Raw genomic sequence first — 22,043 nt, 5'->3', positions numbered from 1 at the left:
TTATTTTATTGTTTTAGTAAATTAAAATTATTAATTAATAATACATAAAAAATTATATTGTGTTATTGATAAAATAATATATTTATTTATTTATTATATTTTTATTATTATATTAAATTAGTGATTTTTAATGTTTTAATATTTATTTTTGTTCTTTAAAAATTAATTAATTTATTTATTATATTCACTTATGTTATTTTTTACTTTATTTATTTTTTTAATTTATTATATTCACGAGTTATTACATTATTTCAAAATAAACTGTAATCATTAATTAATATAATATAGTATTTCATTAATTAATTTATTAATATATTTTAATACTACATTAAATCACTTTTTAGTGTAGTAACCATGTTTATTTTGGTTAATTATCCATTTAAGTATAAGTTCAATTTAAGTATAATATAAAAAGTTACTCATTCTCTTGTTTACATCATATTTTTCATTTTGGGGTACTGACACTAGAATCTATTTTCTAGTGCACTTGAACTCATCTACACTAACACCCAAGGAAGAGTTAGTTGAATCAAATCATTGCCTTGAGGGGGGCTTAATCAACTTGAAACAAGAGATGAACTTTAGCCTCAGAATTTCGAGATGACATAGAGACTTGCATGTGGAATGATAAATGATGGTTGTATCTTATTGCTTTTGAACACGTGTCGTTCTTATATACTAAACTTTTAACTTGATGATTTTAATATTGAAGGCACGAACTCGTTATTAGAATAATCTTTCTTAGGTTATTAATAAAGTTGTATTTATTTATTTATTATTTTTATTAAATTTTATTATTATATTAAACTAGATATTTAAGTCTAGTAAATAAAATATAGTTACAATATGCATTTGGTCAATTAATTATTTTTAATTTTGTGAAAATATGTATCCAAAGGAACTTGAATTAATATTAACCGAAAGAGAACTACTTCATTTAGAAGAAGACTTGATAAAAAAACAAAACAATAAAAAAAGAGGAATATCTTTACTATGATCAAGATAGGAATATTAGAATTGGGACTATGCCCTTAGAACCTGAAGAACCTAACCCAAAACACTTTAGGGAAGAAACCACAAGCCTAAAAGACTTTTGGATGCAGAAAGCTCTGTGAGAATGCCCAATAGTAGCTACATAAGGACTCCAACACAAACATGCCGAGATTTCCTTACACTCAACCTGTAGACTTTCCCTATAAAGTAAAACCAAAAGGATAAAGAAGAGAATTAGAAAAACCCATCAAATTTCAAGAGATGGGAAAAGGAAAAATTCTCAATCTATCAGCTCATGATCCTCAAGAATGGACCACAACATTAGATGTCTGGAAAAACCAAGTAGTTTCAGACTATATCTAAAATTTCCAAGCCCATGATCCTGAAGAAATGTATAGATATTTAGAAACCTTTCTAGGTGATAGTATAAAAGCCTTATGGGAAAGTTATAAAAGAGAAAATCAAGAAGAATTTGGAAATCTAATTATGTTAGGATCAAACCCTTATAATTTTGTAAATAAGATTTACCATTTAGTAACAGGAGATAATCCTAATTCAGAATTTATGACTCTCCATAAAGATGCAGTTGTTTACCTAGAACAACTCAGTCTTTAAAATTATAAATATGTTAAAAAATTCTTACATGACTATTTCTACTACACCTATGTTTCAAGTAATGCTTTTAATAAAGACTTAGGCACAAAATTATTTCGTAAACTTCCAGGAGCATTAGGAAATGAAATCCATGGAAAATGACAGATTTTAGAAGGAGATAACCTTGGTCATATATATTCCATTGGACAAAGAACCAAATTCATAATGACAATCTTACAAGAAAAATGTACTCACATCCAAATACAAAGACAACTTAAAGGAAATGATTTTGGTTTTTGAAAAAGATATATACTACTCAAGCCTATGGCCTTAAAGATTCAAATGATAAACCTAGAAAACATAAAAAGACTTTATAAAAAAGGATATTTTATCCGAAGATCAAAAAGTAGAAACCATATTTAAATAGGGATAGACTTGTACGAAGATTTAATCCAAAAAGAACTTACAAAAATAAACTTTCTTGCTATATATGTGGACAACCAGAGCATCTAGCAAATACCTGCCCAAAAAGGCAAATATTTATTCTAGAAGGTCATCTTTAGTAAAAAATGTTCAACAAGACCAAATAGAAGTAGACGAATATATGTCAGATACAGAATCAATCTATAGTATTGTAAGTATAGAAAATGTGCTACAAGAAAAATCATATTCAGATGAGGATTTAATTCAAGATCTTACTATTGAATCCTTATTTGACTTCATGGATGTTAATCTAGAATGCCAACATACTTGGTCCTGGCAAACAGGCCTTGACAGTAACCCTTGCTTAAAATGCAATTGGTACCCTAGTAAAAAGAATAGAGCAAAATGTCACCAATGTTTTATCGAAGCCTGTATTCCATGCTTAAAGATCTTAGGATTCCAACCAGATGATTCTACTATACAAAACAGAATCAATACCACTAAATCAGAAATTCTATCTAGAAATATAGATAACTGTGAAGCTGAAATTAGTCTATTAAAACATAGACTAGATACTTTAGAGCAAGAATCTTATGAAGGCATTACTATAGGCTTAGATGAACCAGAGACCTCCTATGTACATAATCTGTCCGAACCAAACCCCGAAACATCTTATGTCTGTAATCAGAATAAAACCTTTTCTAGCATTATAGTCAGAGCCCAACTTATATTTCCAGATAAATACACTATTACTCTAGATGCCCTAATAGATTCTGGATGTACAAAATGTATAATTCATTAGAGATTAGTCCCTTCTAGATATCATAAGAAAACCACCAAACAAGTCATGAGCCAGCAGGTTGACGGTATCTATAATCCTTATACTACCTACATCGATACCGCCAAAATCCAATTCCTTGTCAACTGCTCTTCTTACTCCAGGCCTTATACTCTTCCTCTCACCTGGATTAGAGATCTTAAGTAAAAAGTAGATTTTATCTTAGGCCTCAATTTCATCCTCCATAACAATGGTTCCCTTACTATCTCTAGAGACTTTCTCCATTTTTCCAAAAATTGCCACACTATTCCTGTTTATACCAGCTATTCCCCTACTGTTATCTCTACTTCTACAACGGAGCGTGGTAGTACCCTTAGCACCTCATGTCCATGCGAAATCCCCAGCAGCTGTAAAAAACTAACCAGCCAGTCCTTAGCACAAGAAGGAAGCCATCTTTATCCTATACTAATAGACATAGAAAACCAAATAGGAAGTACCATTACCAAACTAGATAATCAACTACTTTGTTATGAAGACAACACTGCTCTCTCCATAGATCCTCACCTAAATTTAGCATACCCTACAAACCCAATAGAAGATGATTTAGTAAACGTCCCTATCCAACAAGGACAAGCTTATCAGAATCCCTCCATTACAAACCTTGAAGAAATGTAGGAAGATCTAAAGATTGAAGATGAAGATTTTGAGGATTGGTTAGAACAGGTCTTAGAAGAAGAATTCTCATACTTAGATACGGAGAAATTATACCTAGAAATTATTAATGTAACCCACAAAGATAAAATACATCTTCAACAAATCATAGACAAGCTAGATAAGATAGAATATTTCGGAGAAAACCCTTTGAAACATTGGGACAATAACCATATTCAATTTAGACTAGAATTACTAAATCCCAATTATATACTAAAAACAGCTAATATTGAAGCTACAAATATAGAAAAAGAAGATTTTAAAGAACATATTATAGAACTCTTAAATTTAGGGATAATTAGAAAATCAATCAGCCCACACAGGTCAGCAGCTTTTATTGTAAGAAAGCATAGTGAACAAGTTAGGGGAAAATCCAAAATGGTAATTAACTATAAAAGACTTATTGACAACACAGTAACTGAGAGTTGTAATATTCCTGATAAGTCACAATTAATTAATAAGATTCAAGATAAGAAAATATTTAGTAAGTTTGATTGTAAGTCAGGATTCTGGCAGGTAAAAATGCACCCATATAGTATAGAATAGACTGCTTTCACTTGACCATAAGGACATTTTGAATGGTTAGTAATGCCTTTCGGTTTAAAAAATGCTCCTGCCATTTACAGAGAAAAATGGATAGCATATTCAAAAAATATGATACTTTCGTATTAGTATATATAGACGACATCTTAGTCTTTAGCAAAACAATAGAAGAACACATAGGTCACCTTCAATTAGTCTTAGGAGAATTCATGAAAGAAGGAATTATAATTAATAAAAAGAAAATAGAACTATTCAAAGAATACATAAAATTTCCCGGAGTTAACATTAGCAATGACCAAATAAAACTATAAGACCATATATCCAAGAAAATCTTAGAAATGCCCGATGACTTATCAGACACAAAACAATTACAAAGGTTTTTAGGATTAGTAAATTATGCTAGACCCATTATAAAAGACATTGGTCGTATTATATGACCCTTGTATGCCAAAACTTCTCCTACTGGCCAAAAATTCTTTAACCAAGAGGAAAAAAATTTGGTAAAAAAAGTAAATGAGAAAGTCAATAGTCTATCAAAATTACAAATGCAGCTTGACTCAGATTACCTTATCATAGAAACTGGCGGCAGTAATATTGGATGGGGTGAAGTTCTCATAGCCAAACCACACAAATATAGTGATAGAGAAGAAGAAATGATTTGTAGTTATGCTAGTAGTAAAATCAAAGAAAAAGGTAATATGAGTAGTATTGACTAAGAAATTTTAGCCATTATATATTCCCTAGAAGCTTTTCGCCTTTTTATTATCCATAAACAAGAATTTACTCTAAGGACTGATTGTGTGGTGATTGTAAAATATTTCCAAAGAAGTAAAGAAAATAAAATCAGCAGAAGAAGGTGGTTAAATTTAGTAGACATAATTACAGGAAATGGTTATAAAATAGAATTTGAGCATATAAAAGGTAAAAATAATGGTCTTGTGTCTATTTGAAGTAGAAGATTCTTTGTTACCCCTCTTTCTAATCCTTGAACAAATGGATCCTCCAGATCAGAATTCATCCTGACCATCCTCTTCTAGAGTCAATAATTACGGACAAGAATTTTTACAATTTGGTAATCAGAAATTAGTAGTTTTCCCCAGATCAAATATTACTTTCAAGACTTTACCAAGTATTACAGTTACTAAAGAAGAACAATGCTTATTAGATAGTCTTTGGTTATCTTACCAAAGAATTCCTAAAGATCAAAAGTATTAATAGTCTTTTAGAATATTTTGTTCAAAAGAAGAAAAACTTTAATTTTTATGTAGTTTTTAAAGGTAATACTCTGGGAGTTTTCCATTCCTTGACCTAAGTAGTAAAAAGTATTCAGGATTTTTAAAGACCTATTTATAAAGGATTTAATAATTTACAAGAAGCCTTAGAAGCTGCTAAGCTAACTATAGGAACAAATTATTACATAGCTCCTTCCTTGAGATTCATGAGAGAAGACCAAGTTTCTTATGGAGTTGCCAAAGACACTAGAAGAATTATTTTTTGTGATCACTGTGAGACTTTATCCAATACCATACAAAGACTTAATGAAAAAAGACGGTTACATCAAGAAAAGAATGACTTTCAAAAAGAATATATTGGGGAAATAGAAGAAGAAAACCGACAACTCAAGGCAAGGTTAATAGGTACTTTCTCTACTCAGATACCTACTAGTGAGGTTCATTCGCTAACTAGTCCAGCTCAAACGGTAGCTGGTAAAGACAAATCAAATCCGTTTAAGGCTGGACATTTGCCAAAAATGTTAGAAAAAAAGAACAAAGACAAAAAAACAGACAGACCCAGAAGAAATAAAAAAGATGATGATGAAAGAATATTTTGAAGAATATTTGAAAGACAGACCCAGAAGAAATAAAAAAGATGACGAAAGAATATTTTGAAGAATATCGTAAAGACCCAGGATATATAAGACAAGATTCAAAAATCTCTACCAAATCTGAATCCACGGGTACTCAAACACTTCAATGTTTTTCCCAAGAAGAAGACAAAGATTATGACTTCAATTCAGAAGCAAAACTCTCTCTCTCTCTCTCTCTCTCCATCTCGGCCTCTCGCTGGCTTCTCCCTCTCGACCTCCCTTTCTTCTCCCTCTCGGCCTCCCACTCCCTTCTCCCTGTCACTACTCTCTTTTCCCCCAAAATACCTCCCGATTTTGTTCGATTTCCCAAATGTATTCTCAGTCTCTCTCTCTCTCTCTCTCTCTCTCTCTCTCTCTCTCTCTCTCTCTCTCTCTCTCTCTCTCTCTCTCTCTCTCTCTCTCTCTCTCTCTCTCTCTCTCTCTCTCTCTCTCCCACTCGGCCTCTCGCTCGCTGCTCCCTCTCGACCTCCCTTTCTTCTCCCTCTCAGCCTCCCACTCCCTTCTCCCTGTCGCTCGATTTCCCTCATTTTGGTTTTGATTTTCTTCAATTTTTTACATTTCGGCGTCGATTTCTTCTATTCTACTTTGATTCGGCTTCAATTTCGTGCTTCAGCTTCGGTTTTCCCCCAAATTTCAAAAGGTAAGCCTAAACAGTAATTTTTTTAATTAATTTAGTGTTGTATTTAATTTAAGTTTAATTTTTGTGCATAATTTGTATTGATTGTTGCATAATTGTGGGATTTAGGGTTAGGGTTTATGGTATTTATGGTTCAATTTCGTCTTTATAGGGTTTAATTTCGGAATTAGGGTTAGGGTTTAGTGTATTTTAGGGTTTGGTGCTTGGTATTTAAGGGTTTAGGGTTTAGGGTATTTGTAGGGTTGATGGTTTAATTTTAGGATTTAGAGTTTTTTTAAAAAAATTAGGGTTTTCTGTTTTTGGGGTGATAGAATGTTATAGAATGTTGTTGAAATTTGTTGAAGTGTTATGGAATGATTTTTCCATGTGGTGAGGAGATTCAAGTGTTATAAATATTCCCCATATGGTATTTTATTTTTTGTGGTTTGTGTTCCCGTGACGGGTAATGGTTGTCTGATAAAGTTCTTTTCCATGTAGACCATCTCGGATTTAGATTATAAATGGTTGTAAGAAGACAACTAATTGCTCGATCATAAGACATTTGGACTTTCGAAGAAGACTGCAAACTGCTCGATCTCTTGGTCGAGCAAGTCAATATATGGAACAAGTTGCCCAATGGAGTTTGGAAGCATGAGGTATATATGGATAGTGTCAATAAGTACAATGAAGACACAATCAGTTCAAGAATCGAACAAGATCATAGAAGAAAACATACCAAATGGTAACAAGGTGTTTCAACACAAGTGGGTTTGTTTGGGATGCAACCACACAACGAGTTATTACGTGTCATTCTGTATGGCAAGACTACTTAAAGGTCAGTAAATCATGATGTACTATAAAACATTTTGTCTGTTTTTCGCTTTACTAGAACTCTATTCCAAGATGTCTAAAGGATGTTTTATTCTTGTAGGAGCATAGAGATACAGAAAAGTATAGACGTGAAGGCTGCCCCCTTTATGACAAATTGGCTTTGGTAGTGGGAAACTCAATAGCTATGGGGATAGCAAGTATAACTCCTATAGATCTTGGCAATGAACTCCTCCGTGAGTCTATTCCTATCCCGTTGGACGAGCTCGAGGATGTCAATGTAGTTAGGGAAACTCCATCGCCATTCATTAGTGGAAATGAGTCAACAGTTGAGCAATCTCAAAGAAGTAACCTGTCATCTTCAAGTCGTCGTAGACCGAGAAGCGCATTGTCCACTGATGACATTGGTAGATATATTGATGTAGTTAAGGAAATCGCTCGGGCATTGAAGGATGTTATCAAGCCTAAAGAGGGCGATGTCGAAAGAGATTGGGTAAAAGCCCTCAGGGCAATCCTGGACCTGTCAGACAACGTGAAGTATTGCGCTTCTGAATGGTTGGATATGCCAAGTAAGAAGGTCATGTTTACGTAGATGACAATGGAAGAGCGGGTCGGGTGGCTTAAATATTGTGCAAGCAAATTTTTGTAATGCTTTTTAAGTACACTATCTTCTTTGGGAAGATTGTTATGTATTAATGATGATATTTGAATTATGATGTTGCAAGACTTATCAGTATGGTTAATATTTTTATTATATATGATTGTTGTGTTAATATATTATGTGGATGAATATGGTGGATGAGTATGGATGTGGTCAATTAAATAGATATGGTAGTGTAGGGTTGTGATTGAAGGTAGGATGTGTGAGCAAAGGTATGAATATGTGGGAATGTGGATGAATATGGTTATGTACATGTGTGATTGAAAATAGGTTATGATTGAAGATTGATGTTTATTTGTGTTTATGACTTTTAGGAAGAAACATGACTTTTAGGCGGTTGAATTTGCAGATTTCCATGGATATTATGACAGACGAAGAAAATTTTGCATCTAATATTGGGTTCACATGTATTCTTGTCATCATAGGAAGATACTATCTCTGCTATTGCAATAGACGTGTACCATGTTCTTGTGGGATTAATGGTTTGTTATATTTGCAAAATGCACTAGACAAATCACCTGTTAAATTTTGAAAAGTTTACAGGATGAATCAAATTATATTTCGCAAATTGGTAAAGATACTTAATAGTAGAGGGTTTTTATCAACCACAAAGACCATCTTAGTGGAAGAACAATTTGCCTATTTCCTCCTAACTATTGATCAACAACAATCCTATAGTGTCACAACAGAGATGTTTGATAGATCGAACTGGACCATAAGTAGGTATTTCTATAAGGTGTTGGGTGTTATTCTCAAACTTCACTTTGATTATGTAAAACGGCCTTTGGAACGCACTCACTTGAAGATTTTAAACAGTTCAACGTTTTATCCATACTTCAAGGTAACATCACTTGCCATCTAACTAAACAATTTTAGATCAATATACAAAGTTGTCAATATTAATTGAAATGGTATAATTAGGATTGTATTGGGGCTATTGATGGAACTCATATCAAAGTAAACATCCCACTTGAAGAACAACAAAGTTTTTGGAACAGAAAGAGCTATCTCTTACAAAATGTGATGGCAACATATACATTTGACATGCAATTCACTTATGTACTTGTTGGATGGTAGGGATCAACAGCTGATTCCCGTGAAGGACACATTGACTCACTGAGATAGACTATTTGTACCTGAAGGTAAATAATATATTTTTATGCAATAATTTTTTATCTATTTTATCTTCAATTATTTTATGTAGAATATAATTTTCTATTGTCGGTAAATATTATCTAGTTGATGTTGGTTATGTAAATCTTCCAGGATTTTTGGCTCCATATCGAGGAACTCGGCATCATCTGCAAGAATTTGGAGATAACATTCCTAGAAATGAAAAAGAATTATTCAACCGAAGGCACTCATGTTTGTGGTATACTATTGAGGGAACTTTTGGTGCTTTAAAAGTTCGATTTCAAATGTTGAAAGGTGCTTATCCATTTTCTTTTAAGATCCAAAAAAAAATTGTAATTGCATGTTGCATATTGCACAATTATATACGTGAAGATGATTACAATGACAGATTTGAATTGGAAGATGATGATTCAGGTGACGAGCTCGGTGGAGGAAGTGATGGGGTCCAATTAGGTGCAATGGATGATGTAGACAATATTGATAGCGATGGTCTTGTGAAGAGGATAGCCAATTAACAAGCTTTTGGATGCAGCGTGCATTAGAATCCACAAGAGCCACAAAATTTTGAGATGACATAGTGACTTGCATGTGGAATGATAAATGATGGTTGTATCTTATTGCTTTTGAACATGTGTCGTTCTTATGTACTAAATTTGTAACTTGATGATTTTAATATTAAAGGCTCGAAATCTTTATTAGAATAATCTTTCTTAGGTTATTAATAAAGTTGAATATTTATTTATTTATTATTTTTATTAAATTCTCTTTCTATATTAAACTAGATATTTAAGTCTGGTAAATAAAATATAGTTACAGTATGCATTTGATCAATTAATTATTTATAATTTTGTAGAAATATATTATTAATTAATACCACGTAAAAAATTCATCTTGTGTAATTAATAAAATATTTATTTATTTATTACTATATTATATTAGTGATTTAATAGTGGAAATTAAAATATCATTAAATCAAGCATTTGAACAATTATTTTGGTTTAATTAACCTAATTTTTAATTAATAAAATCAATGATTTTAAATTTAATGAAAACTTATTGTTAATTAATAATACGTGAAAATATATAGTGTGTTAAAGTTATGATTTGATCATTTTTTTCTATTTAATCATTCATTTTTAGGTTAAAGTATCTCATATATTATTAATAAATTAATAACTGAATGAATTCGTTTATTATATTTTTAACATTATTTATTTATTTTTTATAATTAATCATGTGGACAGTTGATTGGCTCACATAATTATTGTATTAATGTACAATAAATTTTAATTAGTAAATAATATAATATATAATTAAATAATTAGTATATTAATATATTTTATTTATACATTAAATTATTTATTTGTATAGTAATCATGTTTGTTTTACCTAATTTGGGATTTAAGAATCATTTTTTATTTAAGTATACTGTTCCAATGTACTAATTTTCTTTTCTTTTTTTATATTTTTCTCATGTTGGGCCACTAACACTGGAAACTGTTTTCCAGTGCACATGAACTCGTCTACACTAACACCAAGTTTGTAGGTGAAGTTTATTTAGATGAATGAAATAAATTTGAAACAAGAGATGAAGATGAACTTCAAATTTTCATTTTGTTGACTAACCCCCTCGTTATTGTGTTCAGGCTACTGCAAGACTTCAAGACCATCCTGTGTGAGGACGAAACAAAACAAAAGGGAATAAATCGAGTCAACAAAAATACGCAATGAACTATATAATATATGTTCACCACCTTTGGATTTTGATTCTTTTAGGGTTAGACGTGGTTAAGATAGGTATAAATTATATTTAGGGGTGGCACCAATATGACCCCTTATTTGGATTCAAATAGAAAGGTTCTATAAACGCAAAAAACACGTATCCTATTTTGTTTACCATTCTATTTCACCCGGTTATTTATATTGTATTTTATATTCTCTTTATTTACCTCTTTAATCAATTCAATAAAAGTCCAATAACATTGTCATTCTAATATATAATAAAATTACTAAAGAAATTATCTATTTACACATAATATATTAACATGCATCACATTCTCTCAAACAAATAAAATTACCTGAATACTTATTACGAGTAAGAACTTTTATTAATTCTTAGTCTATTTAAAATATTAAAAAAAATTGACATCCTTAAAAATTAGGAGCATTCGATGTACATAGTAATAAACACTGACCCAATCGGAGAACTGAGATGCCCTTAAAATAAGAAAGCATATGAGATATAGCAATTTTATGGTGTTAGGGTTTGATTGAATTGGGGTATGGTCTCTTAGGAAAAGAAAATTAGACATACACGAAAATTTTACTTTATTTTAATTAAATTATAACACCAATGAAAATTTACTTTAAATACTTTTCCTAACAAAATAATTTATGTCCAATATTAATCAAGTAGATTAATTTACTTGATATTTAGCACATACCATGTATAATAATAAATATATCTATTTACAACCATGGACGGATGCCTTGCCACATCTGATTTCTCATTGCCCGTTCTCCTCTGAAGGGTGATGGACGATGACTTGGGATGGGATCGAGTTAAGCTGAGCTCGAACCTGCATATGTTCGAGTTAGGCGTGATTTAAATATTATGAACTCGAGCTCAACCTAAGACCAACCTTGAGCCTAAAATTGTAGTCAAGCTCGAGCCCAAGAATCTTAATCGAGCTCGAGCCCAAGAATTTTCACTGGGTTCAAGTCGGGTTTGAGCTCCAACATATATTTAAAACTTTGCATAACATACATATCAAATAAACTGTACATAAAATTATGCATAAATTTTAGAAAAATTTGGGCATCATCTTCGTACATATACCCTACATAAAATTGTCTATATACTCAACATAAAATTGTTCATAAGCACCGCATAATAGTATGCATAAACTTTATTCAATAATCAAACACGGAATTTTAAAGGAAATATCAATATCAAATTTACATTCTTGGACCTGTCAAATTTCCAAGCTCGTCCATCACACCTCCAACAAGGTCCAATAGATTGACTATTCTTTGCAACCATGATGATTCCCATAATTCCTTAAATAACAGAATGCATGAAAATCCATCTAAAAATGATAACAATGAATTAAATGTTCAAAAAACACAATCGACACTTAATGGGGTGGTGTTCAAGTTTCACTCAGGTTCTACATTCAAAAGCAAATGTTTAAATAGCTCAATGGCTTCACACAAAGCTTTATTACCTAAAGAATCTGAGAACTTGAATTTAGTTAACAGAAAACCTTAGAGGATTCAAGTGATCTTTCTAATGTTCTTCTTGGATAACAATCATCTACTACACCACCACTGGGAATTCTTTTATATGTAAGGATCAAGATTTCATTTGTTTCAAATGTTAGGATTTTATTTTGTTGTTATTACTATTTTTATGTTTTATTTAATTTTTTTGAAAGGTTGGATGGGGGGTGGATCCCCAGTGGGACAAACCAAAATAATTGTCATCCCTCAGGACTTGACGGCCAAAACCACATCCTAGAAAGATATCCAAGTCACAATACCATTTCCACAACCTTATTGTTCAGCAAAACTACTGAAAGAAATTATCATGCCACTAAAACAATGGTTTCACAGATCTCACCTTCTCAACATGGTGAAGGTGCTCTAAAGAAGTCTTCAAGCTCTGAGCATCCATTGGGCTGACTGGATTCCTACGTGCACTAAACTGACTTGACATCATTGTATTGCTTTATTAAACTAGCCTGAAAACAAGATTTCAAAATAAAAATTCATAAAAGCTAACACATAGAGAAAGGTGCATAGCTGAAATATTCATAAATGTTACTGTTGTTCTTAAAAACATAATAGTTTAGCCATGTGGTGATCTAAGACATAGTTACAATGAGATTAATGGTGAATCTGAAAACACAAAAGTTAGAAAGAAATCAATAAAAAAAAGTTGAGAAGTTGAACATATAATATGTTATTAAAAGATTATACATAGATCAATGAACTGAAGTACAGTCACATAATCCCATGACAGTGACAACCAACCATAAAATAAAATAAAACATTACAAAGAATTGCAGAAAGTGTAACATTAATTTTTACTATATACCCATATGCGATAGTAAAGCTGAATCAGAGATCCAACTCTACTGTTATTATTGTATTTTAGAACTCAACTAATAAAGAGTTATGCAACAATCTTTATCCATAGATACAAAAATTCAAAAACTCACTAAAATATTTGTAACAGAAATTCAGTCATTCTGTTGTCTTGAGAACACCCCTTAATAGAAGAACGGAGAAGATGGGTAAAAGTGCCACTCTTCTCATGCCCATACATGTACTCCACATTCAAGCTACCTTGCTTGTTTAGGCAGGGGATGAGAAATGTTATTAATGGGTCAGAAGTAGGAAGTCCTATAGATTTAGGGGCCAAATGATCCAAAGCATACTAGTTAGTTGTATTAAATAACACATCTCAGCATGATATAACCAAGTCACAATACCATTTCCACAACCTAACTGTTCAGCAAGTCTACTGAAAGAAATTATCATACCATTAGAACAATGGTTTCACAGATCTCACCATCTCAACATGATGAAGGCGCTTTAGAGAAGTCTTCTAGCTCTGACCATCCATTGGGCTGACTGGAATCCTATGTGCACCAAACTGATTTGACATTCCTGTATTGTTTTATAAAACTTTGCCTGTATTAATTTATAAAAATTAATAAAAGCTAACACAAAGAAAGGTGCATAGGAGAAATATTTATAAATATTACTGTTGTTCTTCAAAACATAATAGTTTAGTCATTTGGTGACCTGATACACTGTTACAATGAGATTAATGATGAATCTGAAAGCAAAGAACTTGGAAATAAATCAATAAAAGAAAGTTTAGAAGATGAGCATATAATATGTTATTAAAAGATTATTCATAGATCAATATACTGAAGTACAGTCATATAATTCCATGACAATGACAACCAACCTGAAAATAAAATAAACCGTTACAAAGAATCGCAGAAAAGTTGAGCATTGTTGAGAAAAATTAGGTGTAACTTTAATTTTTACTGTCTTTCAGAACTCAGCTAATAAAGAGTTATGCAACAATCTTTATCCATAGATACAAAAATGCAAAAACTCAAACGTATGTAATCGAAATTCATTCATTCTAATGTCTTGAGAGCACCTCTTGATAGAAGAATGAAGAAGATGGGTAAAAGTGCTAGTCTTCTCAGACCCATATATGTACTCCACATTCGAGCTACCATGCTTGTTTAGGCAGGGGATGCAAAATGTTATTAATGGGTCAGAAGTCAAAAGTCCTACAGATTAAGGGGACAAATGATCCAAAGCATACTAGTTAGTTGTATTAAACTTTCTTTTTATACTAATAAAGCTTTTTTTAAAATGCATGCAAATAACGCTTTCACCGTTAATAAAATGGTACTGGATAGGAAAAGATCTCCTACATTTAATATGTCAATTTAGGATACGCTAAGTCTAACTTCAACATGGTATTAGAGTAAATCCAAACTCTTTCTTGTTTCTGTTATGTGGACCACAAGTAAGTCTTCTACATCTAGGTCTGCATGGTTTGTTTAGGCTTAGATATAAGGGAGTATGGGTTTGTTTTCATTTCCTCTTCAAACAAACTAGTTCAACTTCAATCTCTCCAAGATCAAGGGACTTTAGTTTTGGTATTGTTTGATTGAGAAATGCTAAGTAAAATGAACCTCTGAGAAGCACCTCACTCCCTTGCTTCTGCATTCAGAAGTTATTCAAAGAGAAGAAATGACATATTTGGTTTTATTTTTCTCAATTTTAACAGTTAACCACTAATCTGTACCACCATTGATACCCTGTCCTATTTCCCAAGTCATGTGACTCTTCCAAAATCTGTACCAAAAAACAGAGAACAAGAAATCTGTATCAAAACAAGATAAAAAAACTTTTTTTTTCCAGACGAAAAATAAAGGACCTCTTGCAACATCAAAGAGAACAAGACGAGAATCCAGATATGTCTAAGCCATAGAAATCTGACCAATCCAATCCCACATAAAATACAAACTACTAAACAACCAACCCAAATTAATACTCAATTAAGCTGAAAATATCTCACTTAGAAAAACGGGTTCAAACACTTAATAGGAGATGTTCGCTATCTGATGTTCTTGACACTGTCATACACCCCGATAACCAGAATAAAGAGTTTCAAGCCCCAAAAAGAAATAAATCACGAACCTTCGCTGCTGAAATCAAAATAAATAACCTCCTTGAATAGACGGTGATTCCTCGATAGCTCGGCAAACCCAACCTCGCGCAGACGATAACCTTCCGATCAAGCCAAACTACTCCGATAAGCGATAACCTCAAAAACGGAAACTCCGAAATCGAAATCCCAATCGAACTTCACTAAAATCAGCAAGATAACCACTAGTATTCGAGAGACAAGGACTCTCCCTGAGCACAACTTTGTAGAAGAAACGACGCCCCTTCCTCTCCCTCCGCTCCCCCTCTAAATTCCCTCCCGAAACCACTTAGCCTTCTCAAATTCCCAAAATGTCCCTGACCCATTAATCCTCTAATTATCCTTCTGTTTACTCCTAGAGTAGGTAATACTAATGTGGGGTCTATCATTACCCCCCGCCCAAACTTTCACCTTGTCCTCAAGGTGAAAAGCAGGAAACTAGAGCCTCATTGCTTCAAAATCCTCCCAAGTGGCTTCAAACTCGGGTAGGTCCTTCCATTGCACCAAAACTTCCATCCGTTGCTGCCCATTTTTGTCCACTCTGTGTAAATTCAAAATTGCAGCAGGTTCAACCAACATCACTAATTCAGTATTCAATTGTGGAGGAAGAAGCGAAAATGAATGTGATATTCCTTTTGCTCGACGAAGTTGGGAGACATGAAACACTGGATGCACGGAGGACTCTGGTGGAAGTTGCAGTTTGTAAACAACACTTCCAACACGTGACACCACCTCAAAAGGTCCATAAAAACGTGCCGCCAACTTCTCACTGCGCCGAGTGGCCAAGGAACGTTGTCGATAGGGTCTGAGATTTACAAACATGCGAACCCCCACCCGAAACTCTTCTTCCCTCCTTTTAAGATTAGTCGTGGCCTTCATTCTCTGCTAAGCCCGCAGTAATTGCATCTTCAAATCGTCGAGATACGCATCCCGTTCCTCTAAAATCTGCTCGACTTCAGAAACTGTAGGTGTCCTGAACTTATAGTGCAATAAGGACGGAGGGTCACGTCTGTATAAGACTCGGATTGGAGTGGTACCCGTAGAAGAATGGAAGCTGGTGTTATACCAATATTCCGCCCATGACAACCATTTCGCCCAAGTTTTTGGTCTATCAGAAGCAAAACATCGAAGATAGGTCTCCAAACACCTGTTAACCACTTCAGATTGACCATCTGTTTGAGGGTGGTAGGTGGTGTTGTGCCGCAAATCAGTCCCTTGAAGATGAAAGAGTTCCTGCCAGAAATGACTCATAAACACCTTGTCCCGATCCAAAATAATAGACTTGGGAACCCCATGCAATTGAACCACTTGTTTCACAAATAAATCAGCCACAGTTTTGGCTATAAATGTGTGTTGCAGCACCAAAAAGTGAGCATACTTGCTCAACCTATCCACCACCACCATAATAGTATCCACGCCCTCTGACTTGGGCAACCCTTCAATAAAGTCCATGGTCAAATCCTCCCAAACCCACTCAGGTAAATCAATAGGCTGAAGAAGACTAGCTAGGGACCTTGCCAAGTGTTTGTTCTTTTGGCAGATCTCATAATTTTGCACGAATTCTGTCACTTTTTTCTTCATACCTGGCCAATATAAGTCTGTAGCCATTCTTTTATAGGTTTTAACCTCTCCCGAATGGCCCCCAATAGGTGTGCAGTGGTATTCACGTAATAATGTTGGAATTAAAGAGGAAGTCGCAGACAAAACCAACCTGCCATTGTAAAAGAGTTGTCCATGGTCAACTTGAAACCCGGCTACCTTGTCACCAGCTACCAATCGGGTAATAACTTATTGTAAGAATGAGTCATCTGCCACTTCTTGTTGTAACACATCCATATCCAGCCATTGCACCCCAAAAACTGCAGCTATATTCATCATGTCCATTGTGTGAGAGAGTGCATCCGCCACTCGATTACTTGCCCCCGGTCGGTATTGAATGTCAAAGTCATAGCCTATCAATTTCACTAACCAGCGCTGGTATTCCACACTTACGAGACGTTGTTCCAGCAAGAATTTTAAATTTTGCTGGTCAGTTCGCACCAAAAACCTCCTGCCCAGCAGGTACGGACGCCATTTCTAAATGGCCAACACAATGGCCATGAGCTCTTTTTCATAAATAGACTTCAATTTGGCTCGTTCGCTCAATACTTGGCTAAAAAATGCAATCGGCCGTTGCTCTTGCAGCAGAACAGCCCCTAGCCCATATCCAGAAGCATCGGTCTCCACAACAAATAGTTTTGAAAAATCGGGTAGAGCCAAAACTGGTACCGTAGTCATGGCTTCCTTCAAACACTCAAACGCCCCGGTGGCTTCATCCGACCACCCAAACCTATCTCTTTTTAATTGATCAGTCAAGGGTCGCAAAATATCTCCATAACCCGAAACAAATTTCTGATAGTATCTTGTAAGATCAAGGAAACCAGGTAGGTCCCTAAGTGTGGTCGGTGTGGGCCAATCAAGCATAGCTTGGATTTTACTCGGATGAACTGACACCACCTCTCTAGAAATGATATGTCCCAAGCCCAAGTATTCTATCTGTTCTCTTCCAAAAGAACACTTTGCAAAATTAGCATACAACCTGTGTTCTCTTAACTTCTCCAAAACAGCAACTAAATGATCACAGTGAGCACTCCAACTTGGACTATATATCAAAATATCATCGAAGAATAGCAATACAAATCGTCAGAGAAAGGGCTTGAATACCTCATTCATAAGGGATTGAAATGTAATCGATGCATTGGCAAGTCTAAAAGGCATGACTAAGAATTCGTAGTGGCCTTTGTGAGTCCGGAAAGCTGTCGTGTGCACATCAGCTGTTGTCATTCGGATTTGGTGGTATCCCGACTTCAAGTCCAGCTTCGAAAAAACTTGGGGGCTCCTTGAAGCTCATCTAACAACTCATCGATCATTGGAATGGGAAACTTATCCGGAATAGTCTCCTTGTTAAGGGCTCGATAGTCCACACAAAGTCTTCAGCTTCCATCTTTCTTCTTGACTAATAGCACGGGGCTTGAAAAAGGGCTAGTGCTAGGTTGTATGATTCCAGCAGCCAACATTTCTCCCACCAACCTTTCTATTTCATCTTTTTGTATTTGGGGGTACCGATATGGGCGAACACTCATCGGTGAAGCTCCCTCCAAAGTTATGGCATGCTCCTTTGCCCTTTGTGGTGGTAACTCTTGGGACATGGCAAAAACATCCCTGAACTCTGTCAAAACTTTCTTCACCATTGCTGTCGTATCCTCCCTCGGTGGTGACGCTGCCATTGTGGTACTGCCCAACTCCACAAGAACCCTATGTCCCTCATGCTTGATAGTTCGCATCATCACCTTAAGTGAAACCAAAGTTTTGTGCAAGGAGGGATCTCTCTGTAACACCACCATCTCATTACCCAATCTGAACTTCATAACATGTGTTCTCCAGTTCGTATATGTGCCTCCCAAGGTTTCCAACCATTGTACCCCTAAAATCACATCAATGTTTCCCAATTCCAAAGGCAAAAAATCCTCCACTATCTCTATTCCTTGAAGAGTTAATCGAACCCCCTTACAAATTCCTTCCCTGGGCAGTGCCGCACCTGTACCCAATTGAATGCCATACTTTATTGTTGGAGATAAAAGCAAGTGCAGTTTCTTGACCACTGTGGTGGAAATAAAATTATGAGTTGCTCCTCCATCAATAAGTACGACGACTAGTTGTTCTCCGATGCTTCCCGCAATCTTGATAGTCTTCGGAAGTGTTAATCCCACTACCGAATTCAACGACACCTCCACTATTTGAGCAACCGCGCTAACCTTGTCCTCCTGCTATTCGCACTGGCCATCATCGCTATCCTCCATAACTTCTTCTTCCAGTTCTTGTAAAATGAGCACTTGTAGGTCCTTGTTTTTACATCTATGCCCAGCTGAGAATTTTTCATCACAACAGTAGCACAAACCCCGCTCTCTCCGGTATTGGATTTCGGCTTCTGTGAGTTTCCTGAATGGTGTCCTCTTCTTTGCCCCATGTTTCGTCGATTCTGCCATGGACGTGGTCCTCCCATTACCCCCAACTATGGTTCCCACTGGTTTTGGAGTACCCAACCCAAACTGAGTCTGCTTAATAACTTAATTTTTTTCTTCCAACTTTTGGGCCAACTCCATGGTCCATCCCAACACATTTGGCTCCAACACCCTCAACTCGGCCCGAATTTCGGGCTTAAGCCCATTAACAATGTTGGACTCCAACACCTTTTCTGGAATGTTTTCCAATGTGGACGCCAAATCCTCAAATCGCCTTCTGTAATCTCTCATGGTGGTCTCCTACTTCAACGCAAGAAATTTCTCATACGAAGAGCCGTCTTCGGAACTTCGGAACCGTTTTAGCAATAAAAATTCTTCCCAATTCATGATCTCTCTCCTATTATTTTCATACTTGAACCATTTTAATGCCTCCCCTTCAAGACATACTACTGCGGCTTCTAGTTTTTCACAATGAGATACCCGGTTCAGCGAGAAATAGCATTCAGCTCTGTAAATCCAGTCATCTGGGTCTTTTCCCTAAAAAATTGGCAACTCTAACTTTCTGGGTCGCACTTCATATCGGCTCTGCCTATTCCGATCAGCCTCGCCAGTGTCTCTTCCATGTCCGATACCTCTCTAGATCGAGTTATCGCCCACTACCGATTCCAGCCCCTGTCTCACCGTCCTACACTGCGCATTCAGATTTCGGTTGAGCTCCTCTTGGGTACGCAGGAGTTGCTCAACACGCCCTATCAACGCCGTCAACCCTTGTTCCATGACTGGAATCTTCCGGACTTCTTCCTTCATTGAGATCACCTCTTTCCTTACTGCGTTAACAATTTCTTCCACCGAATCCACCCTCGACTCCATTCTGGTAGTAGCCATGATGATATATTTTTTTTACTTTCTTCTTCTTCTCCAATTGTCAAAGTCGAAACTCCCCTCGACTCACCCTCAACTCCCGACAGACGACGCTTCCGATATCCTTACTGCCAAAATTGTAACAGAACCCACCTTCTTCGAGCAGACGACTGTTCTGAAGCCTCTGATATCTTCCAATTCAGTAAGCCAAAGCCTTGAATGCAACCAAAATCGAAAAACGGAAATTCCTTCACTGCCGAGCTCCAGATGCGAACCCAGCCAATGCTCTAATACCAAATGATACACCCCAATAACTAGAATAAAGAGTTTCAAGCCAAAAAGAAATAAATCACGAACCTTTGCTGCTGAAATCAAAATAAATAACCTCCTCGAATAGACGGTGATTCCTCCATAACTCGGCAAACCCAACCTCGCACAAACGATAACCTTCCGATCACGCCAAACTACTCCGATAAGCGATAACCTCAAAAACGGAAACTCCGAAATCGAAATCTACTAAAATCAGCAAGATAACCACTGGTATTCGAGATACTAGGACTTTCACTGAGCACAACTCTGTAGACAAAACAATGCCCCTTCCTCTCCCTCGGCTCCCCCTCTAAATTCCCTCCCGAAACCACTTAGCTTTCTCAAATTCCCAAAATGCCCCCGACCCATTAATCACCCTCTAATTATCCTTCTGTTTACTCCTTCTAAAGTAGGTAATACTAATGTGGGGTCATTCACACTGGAATAATTGGCAATCATCAGTAAATTCAACAATTGACCAATAGTTGAACCGAACAATCATCGGTAAATGCTTACTTGAGAGAACAATGGCGGAATGAATAAAAGTGCGTGATATGCAGAAGTTGGAATAAAAGAAAGATGTTTTGCAAAGGACGATTAAAGTTTTAATACAGAAAAGAGATGTGTTCAACTAAAATATCTATGAGATAAAAGAAAGTAGACTAAGGAGTTTTTCGACTCCCTCGATTTGTTATAGAAGACAGGTTAAAGAGTCGAGGAGAGTAGGGGTGGCATCGAGCCGAGCCGAGCCCGAACCTATGTTCGAGCCGAGCTTCGAGCCGAACCTCGTCTCAAGCATAAAATTGTTATCGAGCTCGAGCCCAAAAATTTTAACCGAGTTCGAGCCGAGCTCGAGCTTCAACATACATTTAAAACTTTTCAAAAATTATATATAAAATAAATTGTATATAAAATTATGCATATATTTTACATAAAATTGGGTATGACCTCTACATAAAATTGGGCATAACCTATATATATAATACATGTATAAGATTGGGTATAACATCTACTTAAAATTGAGCATAATCTATGTATATAATACTTATATAAAATTCGGCATGACCTCTACTTAAAATTGGGCATAATCTATACACATAATACCTGCATAAACACTCCATAAAATTGTCTATACATTCCATAAACACTCCATACACTACATAAAATAGTCTAAACACTCCATACAATGCATAACATTATGAATAAACTCCATACAATAATTAAACACAACAAAATTAAATGAAATATCACTATCAATTTATAATCACCCAAATAAAAACTATAAATCCTTTAAATAAAATCCTATTACTATTAGAGACTTACAAGAAAATTACAAGAAATATTTTAAATTTTTCTTAGGAAAGTTAAATGGACCTCTTATTACCTTTTCTAAGGAAATAAATAAAAAATAATAATTAATCTAATATATTATTATACTTATCGATAAATTTTTAATCAAATAAAAGGTCAAACACAAAAT

At 35.0% G+C, this 22,043-nt stretch overlaps 4 protein-coding genes and 1 long non-coding RNA gene across 5 annotated transcripts; 1 reads left to right on the top strand and 4 right to left on the bottom strand.

The window, feature by feature from the left end:
* Positions 1 to 7,264: 7,264 nt before the first annotated feature.
* On the top strand, positions 7,265 to 9,663 carry LOC137959351 (uncharacterized). The gene is made up of 7 exons (XM_068806753.1): positions 7,265 to 7,360; positions 7,457 to 7,930; positions 8,440 to 8,496; positions 8,592 to 8,855; positions 8,936 to 8,971; positions 9,092 to 9,110; positions 9,281 to 9,663. Exons 1-7 carry the CDS (start codon positions 7,265 to 7,267, stop codon positions 9,661 to 9,663), a joined length of 1,329 nt encoding a protein of 442 aa, XP_068662854.1.
* Positions 9,664 to 11,513: 1,850 nt separating this feature from the next.
* LOC137960579 (uncharacterized) lies at positions 11,514 to 13,839 on the bottom strand. The gene is made up of 3 exons (XR_011114186.1): positions 13,725 to 13,839; positions 12,771 to 12,891; positions 11,514 to 11,727 (listed from the first exon to the last, which is right to left on the bottom strand). It is a non-coding gene; the product is annotated as an uncharacterized lncRNA (long non-coding RNA).
* Positions 13,840 to 15,830: 1,991 nt separating this feature from the next.
* On the bottom strand, positions 15,831 to 16,271 carry LOC137959350 (uncharacterized). The gene has a single exon (XM_068806752.1). It carries the CDS (start codon positions 16,269 to 16,271, stop codon positions 15,831 to 15,833), a length of 441 nt encoding a protein of 146 aa, XP_068662853.1.
* Positions 16,272 to 17,468: 1,197 nt separating this feature from the next.
* On the bottom strand, positions 17,469 to 18,215 carry LOC137959349 (uncharacterized mitochondrial protein AtMg00860-like). Its single transcript, XM_068806750.1, has 2 exons — positions 18,096 to 18,215; positions 17,469 to 17,984 (listed from the first exon to the last, which is right to left on the bottom strand). Exons 1-2 carry the CDS (start codon positions 18,213 to 18,215, stop codon positions 17,469 to 17,471), a joined length of 636 nt encoding a protein of 211 aa, XP_068662851.1.
* Positions 18,216 to 18,364: 149 nt separating this feature from the next.
* Positions 18,365 to 19,434, bottom strand: LOC137959348 (uncharacterized). Its single transcript, XM_068806749.1, has 2 exons — positions 19,285 to 19,434; positions 18,365 to 19,195 (listed from the first exon to the last, which is right to left on the bottom strand). Exons 1-2 carry the CDS (start codon positions 19,432 to 19,434, stop codon positions 18,365 to 18,367), a joined length of 981 nt encoding a protein of 326 aa, XP_068662850.1.
* Positions 19,435 to 22,043: the final 2,609 nt, after the last annotated feature.

This window comes from Aristolochia californica, unplaced genomic scaffold (assembly GCF_029961685.1).
Source record: "Aristolochia californica isolate CCGP_79_NKW_82.1479 unplaced genomic scaffold, dmAriCali1.0.hap1 SCAF_3, whole genome shotgun sequence".
Taxonomy (NCBI): domain Eukaryota; kingdom Viridiplantae; phylum Streptophyta; class Magnoliopsida; order Piperales; family Aristolochiaceae; genus Aristolochia; species Aristolochia californica.
Note: the sequence above shows the minus strand (reverse complement) of the source record. Positions and strands in the feature narration are given on the sequence as shown.